We start from the raw sequence: 15,646 nt of genomic DNA on the forward strand, positions 1-15,646 counted from the left end.
GACCAAGACATTCTGTACATACAACAACACCAAACGCTGGTTCTCCTCCAAACTGAGGTAGCTACGTCAGACCAAGGAGGAGGCTTACAGGAGTGGGGATAGGGATCTGTACAAGCACGCCAGAAACACTCTGACAAAGGAGATTAAAGTAGCTAAGAGGAGCTACTCTGAAAGGCTGAAGCACAGCTTTTCAATCAACGACCCTGTGTCAGTGTGGAGAGGCCTGCAAACCATCACCAGCTACAGGAGACCATCCCCCACCCCTGTGGGAAGCATTCAACTGGCCGAGGACCTGAATAACTTCTACTGCAGGTTTGAACAGCCAACACCCAGCTCGTTCACACCTCTCAGCCATCCCAACAATGGTCTTCCTGCACCCCCTGCTGCTCCCGCTCACCACCACCTCGACCCCCACCTGCACTGACGATCTGCGAGGAGGATGTTCGCCAGCTCTTTCGTAGGTAGAAGATCAGGAAGGCTCCAGGACCTGATAGCGTGTCCCCCTCCTGCCTGAGAGTCTGCGCCGACCAGCTGGCCCCCATCTTCACCGAGATCTTCAGCAGATCCCTGGAGCTATGTGAAGTCCCCTCCTGCTTCACACGCTCCACTATCATCCCGGTCCCGAAGAAGCCCTCTATCAGGGTATTGAATGACTGCAGGCCCGTCGCCCTGATGTCTGTGTGATGTCCTTTCAGCGTCTGGTACTGAGCCACCTGAAGGACATCACAAGACCCCTGCTGGACCCCCTGCAGTTTTCCTACTGGGCAACATGGGACTGCACCATGTCCTGCACTACCTGGACTCTGCAGGGACCTATGCCAGGATCCTGTTCATGGCCTTCAGCTTGGCCTTCAACACCATCGCCCCTGATCTCCTCCGTCAGAAACTGGCCAAGCTCACTGTACCGACCTCCACCTGTCAGTGGATCACCAGCTTCCTGACTGACAGGAGGCAGCAGGTGAAGCTGGGAAACATCACCTCCAGCTCCCGGACCACCAGCACTGGCGCCCCCCAGGGGTGTGCTTTCTCTCCTCACTGCTCTTCCCCTTCTACACAAATGACTACACCTCGTTGGACTCCTGAAGTTTGCAGACCCCCCACCATCTCCCCCGTCACCATCCTCAACAGCACAGTGTCTACTGTGGACTCTTTACGGTTCCTGGGATCCACCATCTCCCGGGACCTGCAGTGGACCACTCACATAGACTCCATCAGGAAGAAGGCCCAGCAGAGGTTGTACCTCCTGCACTGACTTAGGAAGTTCAACCTGCCTCTGGAACTGCTCACACTGTTCTACTCCGCTATCATCCAGTCTGTCCTGTGCACTTCCATCACTGTCTGGTTTGGCTCTGCCACCATACAGGACAGGAACAGACAGCAAAGAACAATCAGGTCTGCAGAGACGATTATCAGGCCTAACCTCCCCTCCATTCAGGACCTGTACCAGTCCAGGGTCAGGAAAAGGGCCGGTAAGATCTCTGCAGACCCCTCTCACCCCAGACATAAACTGTTTCAACTTCTCCCCTCTGGTTGGGACTACAGAGCACTGTTCACCAGAACTACCCACCACAGAAACAGTTTTTCCCCCCATGCTGTTGTTCTGATGAACTCTTCATAGTCACAGTCAGGTCCATACGCACTGTATCATTGCACATCACATTATGTCAATTGCACTGTTCACTTTTCTATTTGCACTGAGAGTTTAAAGTCTACCAGAGTCAAATTCCTTGTATGTGAACGCATACTTGGCCAATAAAGCTGATTCTGATTCTGATTCTGATTCTGATTATAAACACTACAGGATATCTGGTTATATTAAATATTGCCTTAAGACAGTTGAGATGGAGAAGTCATCAAGTACGCAGCTGTTCCAATTCTAGAATGACTGTGTGTCCTCAAAGTCTGTACTCACGAGTCAACCTCACCAAGTCCAAACTTCAAAAGTTCGCAAGTTCGAACTTGGTGTTGAGAAACACAGAGACGCAGCCACGGGAGGTGGAGGTCTATCCACTGTACCTCGTGTCAGGTCAGAGCGGACAAGATGGTGCTCTGAGTGCATGCGTTTCGTTGAGCTCCACAAACCGAACTGTTTTCTACAAAGATTATTCTGATACCACATCTACCTTGCCATCGTTGGTTGACCTCTACTAGTAAAATGACTACTTTGGAGAAGAGAAAGCACAACACTAGAAAATCACTAACTAGCATGAAGGTTAGCTCTACTAGCAAGATGGTTCCCACTCAGCAAACAGATACTAAGAACGTGCTTATCGACAACATGCACGACTACCTTGTCAGACACCGATACAGTGAAAGTTTCACTAATGGACAAAGATTTTCCACCGCTTCCTGTTACTCCATTCAAGTCACCCGCACCCAAACAGAGACAAGTTGAAGACACGGTGACGACCGCTGCAATCATCTCCCAGCTCACCTCCCTCTCTTGGCTGATAAACAGCAGGTCAGATGCCCTGGAGAAGATGGTCGGTGATAATTCCAGTGTGATTGCGGATGTGAAATTAGCAGTCACTGAAAATGCCAAGCAGACTGTGGATGTGAAAGAATCCTTTGATGCTGTTGGTGCTGAAATGACAACCATGATAAAGAGAGTGGACCACTGTGAATCACTGATTGAGACATGTAAAATAAACACTGACAAAGCTGAGAAACGCATTTCTCATTTGGAAGCTTATTCGCGCCGCTGAAATCTCAAACTCTACAGCTTGGAAGAGAAGGACAATCAGGATGTGCGCCAAGAGTTCATCCAGGTGTGCCAAGCTCTGCTTCCGGAGACCAAAGCCAAGTTTCCAGATGTTATTGACATCGTGCACCGCCTCGGCCCCAGGAAGCCAAACAGCAACCAGCCCAGAGGGATCATCGTGAATTCACCTCCAGATTCTACCACAACGCTGTGTGGCATGCTGCAAAGAAGTCCAGCTTTCTGAAGAATAAAAACCTGAAACTGGCAGAGGACTCCTCTTTATGATGCAAAAGCCAAAGTTTTTTATTTTATTTTATTTTTATTTTCTAATTTTCCAGGGTGGGGGTCTAGTATGTAATCTCCACATGCTTATTAAAGTATGGCATGTTGCTCTATATTTGAACATAATTATTATTATTTTTATGTTTTAACTTAAAATGTAATAATAATTCTTATTGTATCAACCCTCCAGCTACCTTTCTTATGATGAAAGAGCAGAGAGAAAACAGGTCCCTTTTGGGCTCTCGCAAAGGACCATTTTTTGTATTGCATCTTGCTTATAGGTTATCAGATCACAGTTTATGTTCACATTCTTCTAAAAGGTTTGCTGTTCTTTGGTATACACGTTACCACTTATCTGGTCTAGTTCTTTAGCTCTTTATTTTTATTTCCTTCCTTATGTCTCTGTAAACGTAAATGTAAATTTTCAAGTAAAGAAACAAACTTATTGGTGTTTAAATCAGAGTTTGAACAGTACATCTCAACCTTGTCCTGTTTACAAAACAAAAAAAGCTGTTAAAACTGTCAACACATGTACTGTGTTTAATGTCTTTATTTGAAACTGAATCATTTATTTATTTATTTGTTTTTATTTTATTTTTTATTTAATTATTTGTCCATTTTTGTTGTTGATGTTGTTGTTTAACTTTTTACTTTTCCATATTGTGTTTCTGAATTGTTTACATCTCTTTTTGATATAAATGAAGGCAGTGGGAAAAAAAAAAACTCACGTCAGGTCCTCACTACGTGGGTCCTGCCACGATTACATTAGCTGCCCTTAACATTTCCTGTGTTTTATTTTGTTCATTATTCAGTGTTGATGTGTGTGTGACAGATGTGTATGGGGCATTTATGAAAATATGGGACAAATCACGTCCCGTATTGAACCAATATGGGACGCAACATTTCATTGTCAATTAATGGACGATTCCGTATTTTACGGGACGGGTCACAACCCTAATTTACAATGTGCCTGGTGAATCAGAAAAGAGTTAATGTTCTCAAAATGTGGTAACTACATTACAGGAACATTTTAATGTATATAATCAAAGACACTCACTTCTCACAATGATACTGGCGAACATTTTGGTCAGAATGCTCCCTACAAACAATATGGGCTCGTATACAATGTCAAATTTAAAAAAAATTTCCATAAACAAATTAAATATTTACAGAAGGATAAACAAAGTATTACATTTTGTGTCAGTTTCAGTAAATATCATGGCCTTCTCCTTTTTCTTCCTCTCCTTGTCCAAAGGCCAGTAGTGAACCAGGCATAAGCTGATCCTGCAACATCTACAAGGTGCCACTAGATGGAGCTACTGTTCCTCTTTTGAGGTCCATTAACCAGACTGGTATTGATTAGTTCATCTTCTATGTTAACTGGTTTATTCAGTCGATTGATTATGGATTAATTGATGTTTTCAATACCAGTGCTCCCCATTTGGTTATATAGAGGGACCTTTAAAACATTTAATGTGTGTAAGGGACAAGATATAACTGTGATTCTGGACTTTTCATATCAAAGTGGTTTAAGGAGGAAAAGGTATCCCTGGGTTATTCTTTATGTATGTTATTTCCATAGCTTCCTCATTTGCCTATAAGCAGCAAATCTGAATTTCTGCATGATTACAATCACGTTAAGTGCCTGTCACAATCATTGGTCTGCATTTGTGCAGCACTTTTCTACAGTTATTACTCAGAGCCCTTTGCATCATATGTGTCACATTCACACACTGATGGCAGAGGATGCCATGCAGGGCACCAGCCTGCTCATCAGGAGAGGTTAGGGGTTCAGCGTCGTGCTCAGTGATGCTTTAACACACCGCAAGGACAAATCGAGCATCAAACCATGCAGGAACTCTCCTTGTTATGAGACGACCGCTCTGCCTCCTGAGCCATGTACTCCTCATCTTATAATCCGATGAACGCATTAGAGCAGAATAATACACTACAAGCTTATGAGGGTGTGTAATTACACACAAGAGTAGCACATTGTGATCTGTGTGTATGCATGCATGACTTAGGTGAGTGAAATGTGTGGTGTGGAAGGGTGGGTGCGTATAAAGACATCAGGTGGTGGCATCTCCAAATACACTGCACACATATGAATATTTTTAAATGTCTTGAGTTTACTTGAAGAGAGCCCAGTAAAGTATTTTAGATGCATGAAACCCCCGATGAAGTAAATGCCCAGTTACACCGTGCACCTCCATTAAAGAGTTAATCCTTTCTAGAGGCCTAATTTGCGTTCAACCAATTGAAATGATATTTCACCACGCCCCTTCTACCGGAAGGCCCCCTCCTGCCGTCCCTTTTTTTTAGCCTCTTCCGGAATATGAGAGACCATGTGATCTCACTGTTCCAGGTATGAGAGAATCGTTATAGCGCCCCCTGGTTGTTGTCGAGTGACATGTGTATCATGGCAATGTGGCAAGCTGAGGTAAAATGATGTTACAGACTACACTGAATCAAACATGATTTGAAACACTCTTCCATCAAAACATGCTATCATTACTAACTGTGATTATTTGCACGGTGATAATGACAAAACCGAGTTTGTTGTAGTTTCATTTGCTAAAAGTCACAATTCACTGCCTTATTCATTGAAAAGCAACAGCACTGGTAAGCTCCATTCAGTTGATTATGTGTGAGAAATTATTTTGCATTTGCCAGCAGGGAAATGAATGGGGATTTTCTCCTGCACGAAGGCGACTACTAGGGGCGCTGTTGTCTATACTCATAAGCGGGGGAGTGAGAGGTGCATGAAATGGAGAAAAATGGCGGATCATGTGCAGGTAAGCAGAGGTTTATGTTTTTGTAATCAACAAATTATTGATATGCACAAAAATTAGTCGGTGCGCGGATTTACATGCTCCGGTTGTCACGCGGAGCTAGTAAGTACCCGGTCCATGCAGAAAGTAGCTGCGCTTTGGTTGTCGGCAGTAATAAAAGGATGTGGCTGCTTGTGTTGACTTGTGGCCTGTCATCGTGCAGGCAGCTTATTGCATTAACGTAGCTAGCCTGGTGCTAGCTTGCAAGGTTAATTTTATGTGTGAAAACGAAAACAAAACACTTGTACCGGTGCAATATCGCGGTTTTTATTCCCGACACTCGGCTTGATCGATAGCGATGCCCCGCCGGGAGAGAAGTGCGTTTGATCAGATTATTTGTAACGAAGTAAACAATAAAGGCACCCACAGATTCAAATGGGCTGGCCGCGGACATCGTTCAAGATGAGGGGGGAAGAGGAGCTGTCAGGATAGCAACACTGGCTAGAAACAGTGTGCTGCCAGCGGCTTTCACCGTGTGAGCAGTAAATGTAAAAATAGACGATATGGGGTTTCATAAGTGCTTTGTGCGCAAGGTTTGAAGTTTGGTTTAGCGACCAGTTGCGCTAAAACAAGACAGCTATGCTAGTTAGGCTAACGTTAGCCTCGGCAGCGACGTCAACTTCTCCCGCCCGACCCCGATTTGAAGTCATGTGTGGTTTGGTTTTAACTGTTTGTCTCTAATGTAACCATCATGGCTGTTGTTATTACCACGTCGACTGCTCACACGGTTGAGCACCAGTTATCTTGTGCCTGTGCTAGCCTATCTGCGTCCGTAACCACTGCTGTTTTTCTGAAGCTAGCTTGTCTAATCGTTAGCTGCTGCGAGCTCTGGACTAACGTTAGACACATGTTTTGGAGAATAGCTGCAAGATGTGTGTGTGTGTTAATGTGTGTGTGGGTGGTGGTGAACAGATGAAGTTACCGGGCAAGATTATTGTGTTTTTAGTTTCAGTTTCACCGAAATGGCCCAGCCCGTCTCCTGAGAAACACTAGCGGCTTGCTCTTGCAGCATTAGCGCACATGTTATTGTTGTATTGGTGCTGTCCCGCTGTGATGTATGGATGTGTGCTGGGCTAGACTGCGGTAAAGGGACTTCAGAGCTGTGATCAAAATATTACTTCCACAAATTTTCCAAACGAAGAGGTAATCCCACATTGGCAGGTGTAAACATCGCGGTTCATAACTGTGAGCATGGACAGCTCCAGCCCTGAAGCTACAGACGGATGACAGAGAGGCTGAGCTGTGCAGCCTCGAGCTGCAGCATTCTCATTGCATGTCACACTTGACTTTGTGAAAACACAACATTTGCCTGCCCGATGCTGTCTAGGGAAAACTAGCTTTGTTTTGCGTTTTTTTTTTTTTTTTTAGTTCCAAAGAAGTATTGTGCTGATGAAAAATATTCTTGAATAAGGTCACTGTCTCACCTTTTCATTTAATGGCTGTTCATTCATCTGTCACGTGTGTCGTAACCTATGGAGGGATGAGACAAACTGCTCTGTTGTCTTGTTGGGAACAGTACAGCTTCCCCAGAAGTAACTGGATGAAACACATTTACAAGGCTTTAGGTAGCAGACTATGCCTATTGAAGCTTCTTTGCAGAGCCCCAGTATCTTTGGCCAAAATAAATTCATCAGTTAAAGCGGCATGCTTTTCTGGATAGGAGGCACACAGATACCTTGTGTGCAATCAGGATAGGGCCAGGCAAAATATTCATAACTTATTGATATTGTGATATTATCTGGGATTAAAGGCTACATTACTGTAAAGAAATGAAAGTTTTTGAACTTATTAGACTGTACTAGCTGTTTTATTATGTACTTGACACATTACTGATGATTGTTTAGCAAAAATCTCTTTTATGTAAATATCTTTTGAAAGCATCAACAGTCAGCCCTACAATGTCATCACAACAGTGATATTGAGGTGTTGAGACATTGTGATGTTTGATTTTGTCCATATTGCCCAGTCCTCATACAGGCTGCTGTCTGGTTTAACTGTTCCCACCGTTTGACTTATTGCTATCTTGCATAATGTCCAGCTTCACCTGGCACTTGGCCACAGACTCGATATGTCACCGTGGACTCTTCAGAGCAATGTGGCATTAGCTAAATAAATAATAGGCAAATAAAGTATGGCAATTGCATACAGTGCATTTAGGTTTGCGTCATTGTGTTTAATCAGTAAAGATATGATGTTATCATTGCGCTGTCTGCACGCTGTGAGATGTTTACAGGATATATAGGCGTTGAGTTACATCATAGAAGACATACAGATGTGACATGTGATTGGGCAGTATACCAGTATTCTGTCGGTCATAATATAAAAATAGATCATGTCTGTGATTTTTGGATATGGCAATATTGTGATATGACATAAGTGGTGTCTTTTTCTGGTTTTAAAGGCTCCATTACAGCAATGGGATGCAGTTTTCTGAACGTATTACACTGTTGCAGCTGATCTGTTATTTACCTCTGCTTGCTCATCATATTCTCATTACTAATGATTGTTTATCAAAAATCTCATTGTATAAATATTTTGTGAAAGCACCAATTGTCATTCCTAAAATATTTTCACAATATTGATACCAAGATATTTGGACAGAAATATTGCAGTATTTGATATTGCAGTATTTGATTTTGTCACCCAGAAGTCACCCAGTCATTATCTGACACACCCTGGTCTTAATTAGGGTTGAGTATTGTTGAGACTATATTTCTCCAGTGTCTGCTGAAATTACATGCTGATCTCGATTCTCTAAAAAGGTAATGATGCCTAAACTGATACCTCTTCTTAAGCACCGATCAAAATTCAGAACATGAGGAGTGTGGTCTTGCTTTATTTTATTGGTTATTATGGAGCTGTACCTAGTACCTGTCTTTTTTTAGACCCTTTGTAAAAGGATAAGACCATATCAATGTCTGTCATTGGCTAAGCTATACCTCTATGAAGCCAATCAGAGCCAGAATGCTGATGACAGGAGCATCAGCATTGCATTCCTAACAACCTCACTTTTACACGACAAGATAGACTATCTGTGACTGAGGAATATTACAGCTAATTAAATGATGATGTCAGTGATGTATTAGTTGTAACATGTTTTCAAAAGAGCATTTATTGTTTTACGTGAGACAGATATTTTTGCACATGCATGACATTGTAGGACTGCTCATTCATTCTGTGCAGCATAGAGGAGTCAATAGGAACACATTTGGACACACTCACCACAGACTGCTGTGTGTGTGCACTACACAAACAGCAGTCCAGTTGTTTTTCATTCAATTTCTTTTATTGATGTCTTACTTTACAATGCCTAAATGTAATCTGTAACATATAGGCTAAACGAACTGTAAAACATCCTTATGTAAAATACAGCTACATACCTGATTGTGTAGATGTAAGCATTTTGATTACCTGCAGTCAGTTTGAAGTCAGGCAGGGGTCATACGGAGGTGATACTTTGGTCATGTGTTGTTGTTTTTTTTTTTTTGGTGTACCAGAGGGCAATGAAAAACAGATTCTACTTCAATCAGTAGTTCATGCCAGGGATGCACTGTGATATTGGCCAATATTGGCTTTAAAATGAAATTACAATTCCCACCGAAATTAAAATTCCTGCCAAAATGACGTGGGTATGTGAAATAGGTCAAATTTGTCCTGGTTGTGGCTCTTGTCAGGATTGTCTGAGGGGAAGTATCATCCAAGCCTGTTTAAGTAGGATGAAATGTCATATAAAAATAAGTTTGGCATGTTTTACATAACCTAAGCTGAAGTAGTTTTCTTATTTTGCCCAGTGAATGTGTAAATTTTGGAAATGCAATCAGCTGAAAAAAATATGTACATTTATTGGCAATCAAAATATCAGCATATCAAATACTGGTAAAGATCCAATATTGTGCATCCCTGGTTCATGCATTGCATCTTAATTTGGCACTGAAATCTGCGTTGTAATTTAGTTGGGTAGGTTGTGCACAAACCACCTCTGCAGTGAACTGAACTGACCAGCACTTTGTGTTTTGGTTGTCACTCCTTTAGTGTCCTGATATCATTTTTCATGGATCAACTGGGTTAGTAAACATGAGCATGCTATGTGGAAATTGATTTCAGGATAATGAAGTTCAAAGTTTGCAGCTTTAGGGTGCTGAATGCACCTGTAGGATGCATATACAGTTAATTGTTCACTATTGCTTGGTAATGATTGTAGCACAAGTCAGCAGTGGTTAGCAAATACCGCTTGTTTGTTTCTCATGGAAGGCACAACACGGGAGTGGTATATCACAAAATAAAATATAAAATAAAGACAATACATTTTAAAGCTACAGTGAGAAATATTTTTGCAGTAAAATGATACCTTGTGTGCAAAAGTTGTCCCTGTGGTTCCACCGTACAGTTTCTATCCACCCTGTTGTTGTTGCCAGGTTTGAGCTCCTGGTCGGCCTGACACAAAGCTCCTGTGCCCTGCTCTTCACCCCCCCCATCGCTTCAGCTTCATTCAAAACTTCTCTGAAACTGCACATTCTGCAGATAGCTGTATCCTAATTTCAGATCAGTCATGCAACAGCACACAAACTTTCTTTCAAAGCTTACCTTGTAGCTGAAACTCTGTAGTTTAACCACATTTTCCAGTTGAAGCTAGGAGATATAACACTCTAAGTATTCCAACAGGAACTTTGCACAGCAAAATAAGTCCCTCATTTCCATAAAGTCATCAGCCGGAGGCAGTAGTGGGTTTGTGTGTTTACAAATGGAGTTTGTGCCCGCGTCACCCTCCAGTGGACAGAAATAGTACAGCTTTTAACGTGTGTGTAGTTTGGTAACACTTTTTTGTCTTTTGTCATTTAAACGTTTTAGGCACAGCACACATCCCATGGCTGGAAACCATTGTGATACAGCTTGCTGCAGTTAGCCCACAGGCTCATTTAGCCTAGGAAAGCTAGACAAGTTAGGAGGCAGTTTGGTTGGCTTACTTTTTTATTTTAAGTATCTTCTCTTTATCCTCAGGAACCGGAAAAACATCTCAAAAGTTGCTGTGTATAATTATGATCTGTCAGTCAAAGCATGTTTCCGTCTGCTGTCTCATTAGTCCATCTCCAGTAGCATGGCTGGGGACCTGAGACAGTGTGGGCCACAACACATAAATTGCAGGGGATTGATGGCCATAGATGTTGGCTTGATGCATCAGGGGATAATGGGCACCACCAGTTGGTGTCTGGGGGACAACACCTGCTTTTTCCACAGTATCCCCTCAGCTAAAGCCTTGAGTTTTTCTCTGCCTTACCCAGGTTCTTCTGTGTATGCAGGGTCAAACAAATAGCCCCTGAAACCTATATTTTTGTAAATTGCTTCCACATTTTGGCAAATTCCATGATCTTCTGTGTTTTACAATTGATTCTATTTAGATGATCAAATTTTGCAATTCTGTCCATGTTTTCAGCATCATGGAAATCTGCATTGAGGTCCTGTGTTGTTTGTGTTTTCCAGCTTAGTGCACCACACCTGCAGGCCCTCAAAGGGCGCTGACCAAACAGTTGGGTTGGAGAGTGCTAAGATGGTTTTGCAAGTCAAAGCAAATATGATTATATCAGCTGATTGTATGAACTCTCAATATCAGCTGATTGTGCTGGGTTAACAGTGTATGTAGTGGTAGTTTTTCGGCCAGATGTTTTGAACTGAACTTTCCCTTTTTGAATTTGGCAAAGAAGTCAAAAGATTTTCACTCTGTTGTAAATTACTTACATTTGTATTACTGTCTGATAAGTACTTGGTTTGTACAGTAAATGTACAACACACATTCATACTAACAGGTTTATGTTATGATGCGATGTGATGATGCTTCTGAACATCATATAGGCCATATCTCATGACCAATACAGCGGAAACACTCCTTTTGAAAAGATTGAGCATTTTATTGTTTTACCTGCTGCTGTATCTTGGCGAAGGAATCGTCAATCGCTGATGATAAAATAGTTTGTTTATCTTTCTTGAGACTACTGCCCCCCGCTGGTGAGGGCATTGTCTTTTCCTGGATCACAGTAAAGGGATGCTATTTTCTTTAAATATTATTAATAATTTAATTAATTAATAAATATTATATTATTATGATTTTAGTTGTTCTGCTATCATCCCAAACCTGCTTAATCATCTTATCCACATTGCTTAATGTCTGTTAATATCTCTGAAAGCACCAGGTGTCCTCATTACAGCATCTTCATAGTATTGATTTTGCGATATTTATTCAAACGTTCTGTGATATTTAAATATTTAAACAAATTTTTTTCCCAGTCCCTTTTGCTGTAGTTTTGACTTTTGTAAGTGACTACCATGCATGACACAGTTTGCATTTGTGAATGATGGATTTGTAGGAAAAACAGTGAAATTTTCATTATAGCAGTGAATGTTGAGAAGGCTATGCTTAAAGTTGTGATTGGAAGTTACTGGTAGATTTCAGACTGTATTAATATACTATAGGTCCACGGTGCGCCAGTGATGAAAGATCATGACAAAAATTTAACTGGTCACGACATAAGATTGTAACATAGCCAGCCACTTGTATCCACTCTGGTGAATTAATTATCTGAGGGCAAGCTGGATGAGCGTTGGCCTTGTAACTTGTTTTGCAGTTTGATGCAACTTTGTTATTGTGGACTGTAAAGTTTGTATGTTTGTGTGTATATTTGTCTTTATGTTTGTGTAGGCATCATGTAGTGGAGCAGACAACATACATACTAGCAGGGTTTGGTACTGAAAACTCTTATCTGTGGCCAGCAGAGTTGTACTCTCAGCAGTTATCTGCTGTTTGAATAGGCATGCTCCACACCTCATTCCTTGTATTCGACACATCCTGCCTTGCCTGGGATAACCCTCTTCCAGATATAGATATACCCTACACCACTCACACACCACCATCAGAGGAAACCACTTCTGTACAATGACCCGAGAACAACCCGTCCCCCCCCAACCACACACTCACACACACACACACATATCCATGCACCCACCACCCCTAATCCTATTACTAAACCTGATGGCCCCACCCTTTTGATCAGCGGTTTATCAGTGTCTAACATCTCACTGTGACTGTGCATGACTCAGCACTTTTCCGGCCTGCAATATGGGTGGACCTCAAAGTCATGGGAAGCAATGGAGGTAAATCTCTCTTCCTTAAGCATGTTTTTTTTTATGTCTGAGACAGAATATAAATGCATGTGTAACTGGGTGAGTTTAAGATGCCCTGAGTTGAAGAGTCATTTGTAATGCAGAGGATTGTGACTGCAGTGGGGAAGACTTTGTTATAGGTTGCCTGGCCACCCAAATTATTGACCCTGTTACTTTAAGTCACATACCAGGTTTGAATTACAGGCTGTGTCATGCCAGTCATCTAAACAAGAAAGGTCAACTGTGTCAGCTGGTTCATAGTCTCCTCCACAAAAGCCCTCCATAATGTGGCTCAAGAAGCTTGTAACTTAAAGAAAAACATGGAATGGATGATGATTTTCAAGTTGTCGTTAAATTATAAAAAATTAAAAAAAAAAAATTGCCTTGTTTTTACTGGCGCCTGCTAGTAATGCATTACTACCGCCAAAAGGTGGCAGTATAGATGAGAGAGTCTAACACCCCAATATGTATGTGCTACCTTTTAATCCTGTTTAGTTGAGAGTAAGCAGCTCCCTGCCAAAAATCACCCAATTTGAACATGCACACAACACAATTTCAGCAAGAAACTACATCTGCTGGAGCGGCTCCAGTGGTTGGTTAGCGCGGTGCGGCCACACTGACTTTGTTTCCATTGTTCACTACCAGGAACAGGGTCGGGGCGGTTTGTTTTCAAATGGTTTGGAAAAGGAACAGCAGCAATTGGCATCCACAAAAAAAGAGCAGTCGGCTGTTAGCACGTTGGTACACGATTCTTGCTGCTTTGTAAGGAAGCTCCACGTTGGTGTTGGTTTCTGTTTCACTTTTGTCATCACTTAAACCACACCCGCAGTGCCTCAGAGGATGCTGATTGGTCCGTTCATTTTGTGTCTCCAGTCTTAACACTTCAGTTGGAGAATGGCCACATGGTTTCATCAGTCAAAACAATTAACCCTTTGAGATCAGCTGGCTTCCAGATTACTGGTTGATGACTGAAAAGTTAACCTCAGCCTTCATCGTAGTTGTCTATTGAGTGCCGTTTTTCACAGGCAAAAACCTCTGAAGGCATTTCACAGACAAATAATTCATGATGTTTGATTTTATTCCAACACTGATAGGTCAAACAAGGGATTCGTCTTCAATTGGTGGTTTTGACTGTGGTGGTGACATCCTTAATTCCTAAACATTTTGGGCTGTTTAAAATGGTGTGTTTAATTTATTGACTGTTCACTCTATTAATGTTATTTTAAGTGGACATGGATGATAAATTATGCCACCAAAACTCTGTGGAACTTACATCATTTAATTAAATCACTTGCTATACTTTTTTTTAAGTCCACACCAGAAAATCGAATATGTGTCACTCCTGGTGCATCGGGGACTGTTGATAAAGGCAGAGCCTCTGGGTCAGTAGTGCAATTTTGGTTTTTGTGGTCAATTTATATGAATCCACACCATTAACAAGACACTCAGTGCCTTCTTCTGTGAGCTTTTCCTGCATAAACATTTGTCCTTTGCATGTTCTGTGTACAGTAGTGACAGTAAAACCGACAGATCTGTGGCACAGTGCAGCAAAGCCGGTGTGTACAGCTTACAAGCCAGATGTAAACAAAGAAACAACAGCAGCACAGCCCCACAGTACTGCATGCTTTTTGCCACCAAAGTGATGTTGATTTCAGAGCTTTACAGTAACACTATAGACCTCGGAGGTGGTGTGTCTGTGTTCGCTTCTTGCTCTGTCTGCTACCATACTTTGCTATTTAACACTTTCATCATGCAGGTGTGTCTCAACAGAAGAGAAAAACTTTGAATTTCAGTCGATTTAGGGGGGCTGTGGTAGACAGTTCAGTGTTGTGGGTTTCTGTAGGCAGCCCTAGATTGTAATCGCCTTCATCAGGGTTACAGAATTGCTTGCACAGTAGACAGTTAATATATTCCAGGAGATTGAAGATAATCATCTCAGGCCCCATGGAGCAATAAGCCAGGATTTAAAAGAAACAGCAATTGCTGTCATCTGGCACTTTCGAGCTTTAACCATGCAAGGACATAATCTTACAGTGTAAAGCATAACAGTAATGAAAGCATTTAGAGGAAGTCTTTGAAATTTAGTCACTTTCATTCTGAGTGGATAAAGACTTTAAAGTGCCAAAAGATCCCAAAACCAAAAGGTTTGTTTTCTAAGAAAATTTACATTGGCTCTTGGGCCAGAAAGACCTTCCTGTGTCTTTTATTTCTGCTGTGTTGACAGGAAATTGTCAGTTTGTTCAAATAACTTCACCAGTTACTGGTTGAAATTAGGTGCCTTTGGGGGAGTTAATTGACAGACACTGACAGATGTTATATTTGTTATTTCAATGTAACACACTTCTTCATGTGATTATTCATAACCTGCATGTGTGGGCGCTTTATGCGCTTCATTCTCCTGCTTTGACGGTATTTGTTTGGCCGCTCTCGCCAGCTGTCCACATTTTTCCACCACCAGTGGTTAGCATCAGCTTTCATTTGGTACTGTAGGTATATTCTGACTGCATGTCATGAGTTTTCATGTTGATTATAGACTGATTTCCGAGGCTGATTGACTTCAGTACTGTCCTTGATGCCATTTTTCCCCCCTAGGACAGAGACAGAATGTTTCACATATTGGGTGGTCATTTTCGCTTATTGTCAAGGTTAAGGTTAGGCATAAGTTGGTTATGGCTTAAAT

General features: G+C 41.9%; 1 protein-coding gene across 1 annotated transcript in view; it reads left to right on the forward strand.

Annotated features, from left to right (window-relative positions):
- The first annotated feature begins 5,656 nt into the window (after nucleotides 1–5,656).
- xpo7 (exportin 7) overlaps nucleotides 5,657–15,646 on the forward strand; it is a 38,387-nt gene continuing 28,397 nt past the window's right edge. Inside the window, exon 1 of the mRNA XM_030064997.1 lies at nucleotides 5,657–5,778. Coding sequence (XP_029920857.1) covers nucleotides 5,668–5,778 — 111 coding nt within the window. The 5' untranslated portion in view covers nucleotides 5,657–5,667. The remainder of the gene's footprint in view (nucleotides 5,779–15,646) is intronic.

This window comes from Myripristis murdjan, chromosome 12 (assembly GCF_902150065.1).
Source record: "Myripristis murdjan chromosome 12, fMyrMur1.1, whole genome shotgun sequence".
Classification (NCBI taxonomy): Eukaryota; Metazoa; Chordata; class Actinopteri; order Holocentriformes; family Holocentridae; genus Myripristis; species Myripristis murdjan.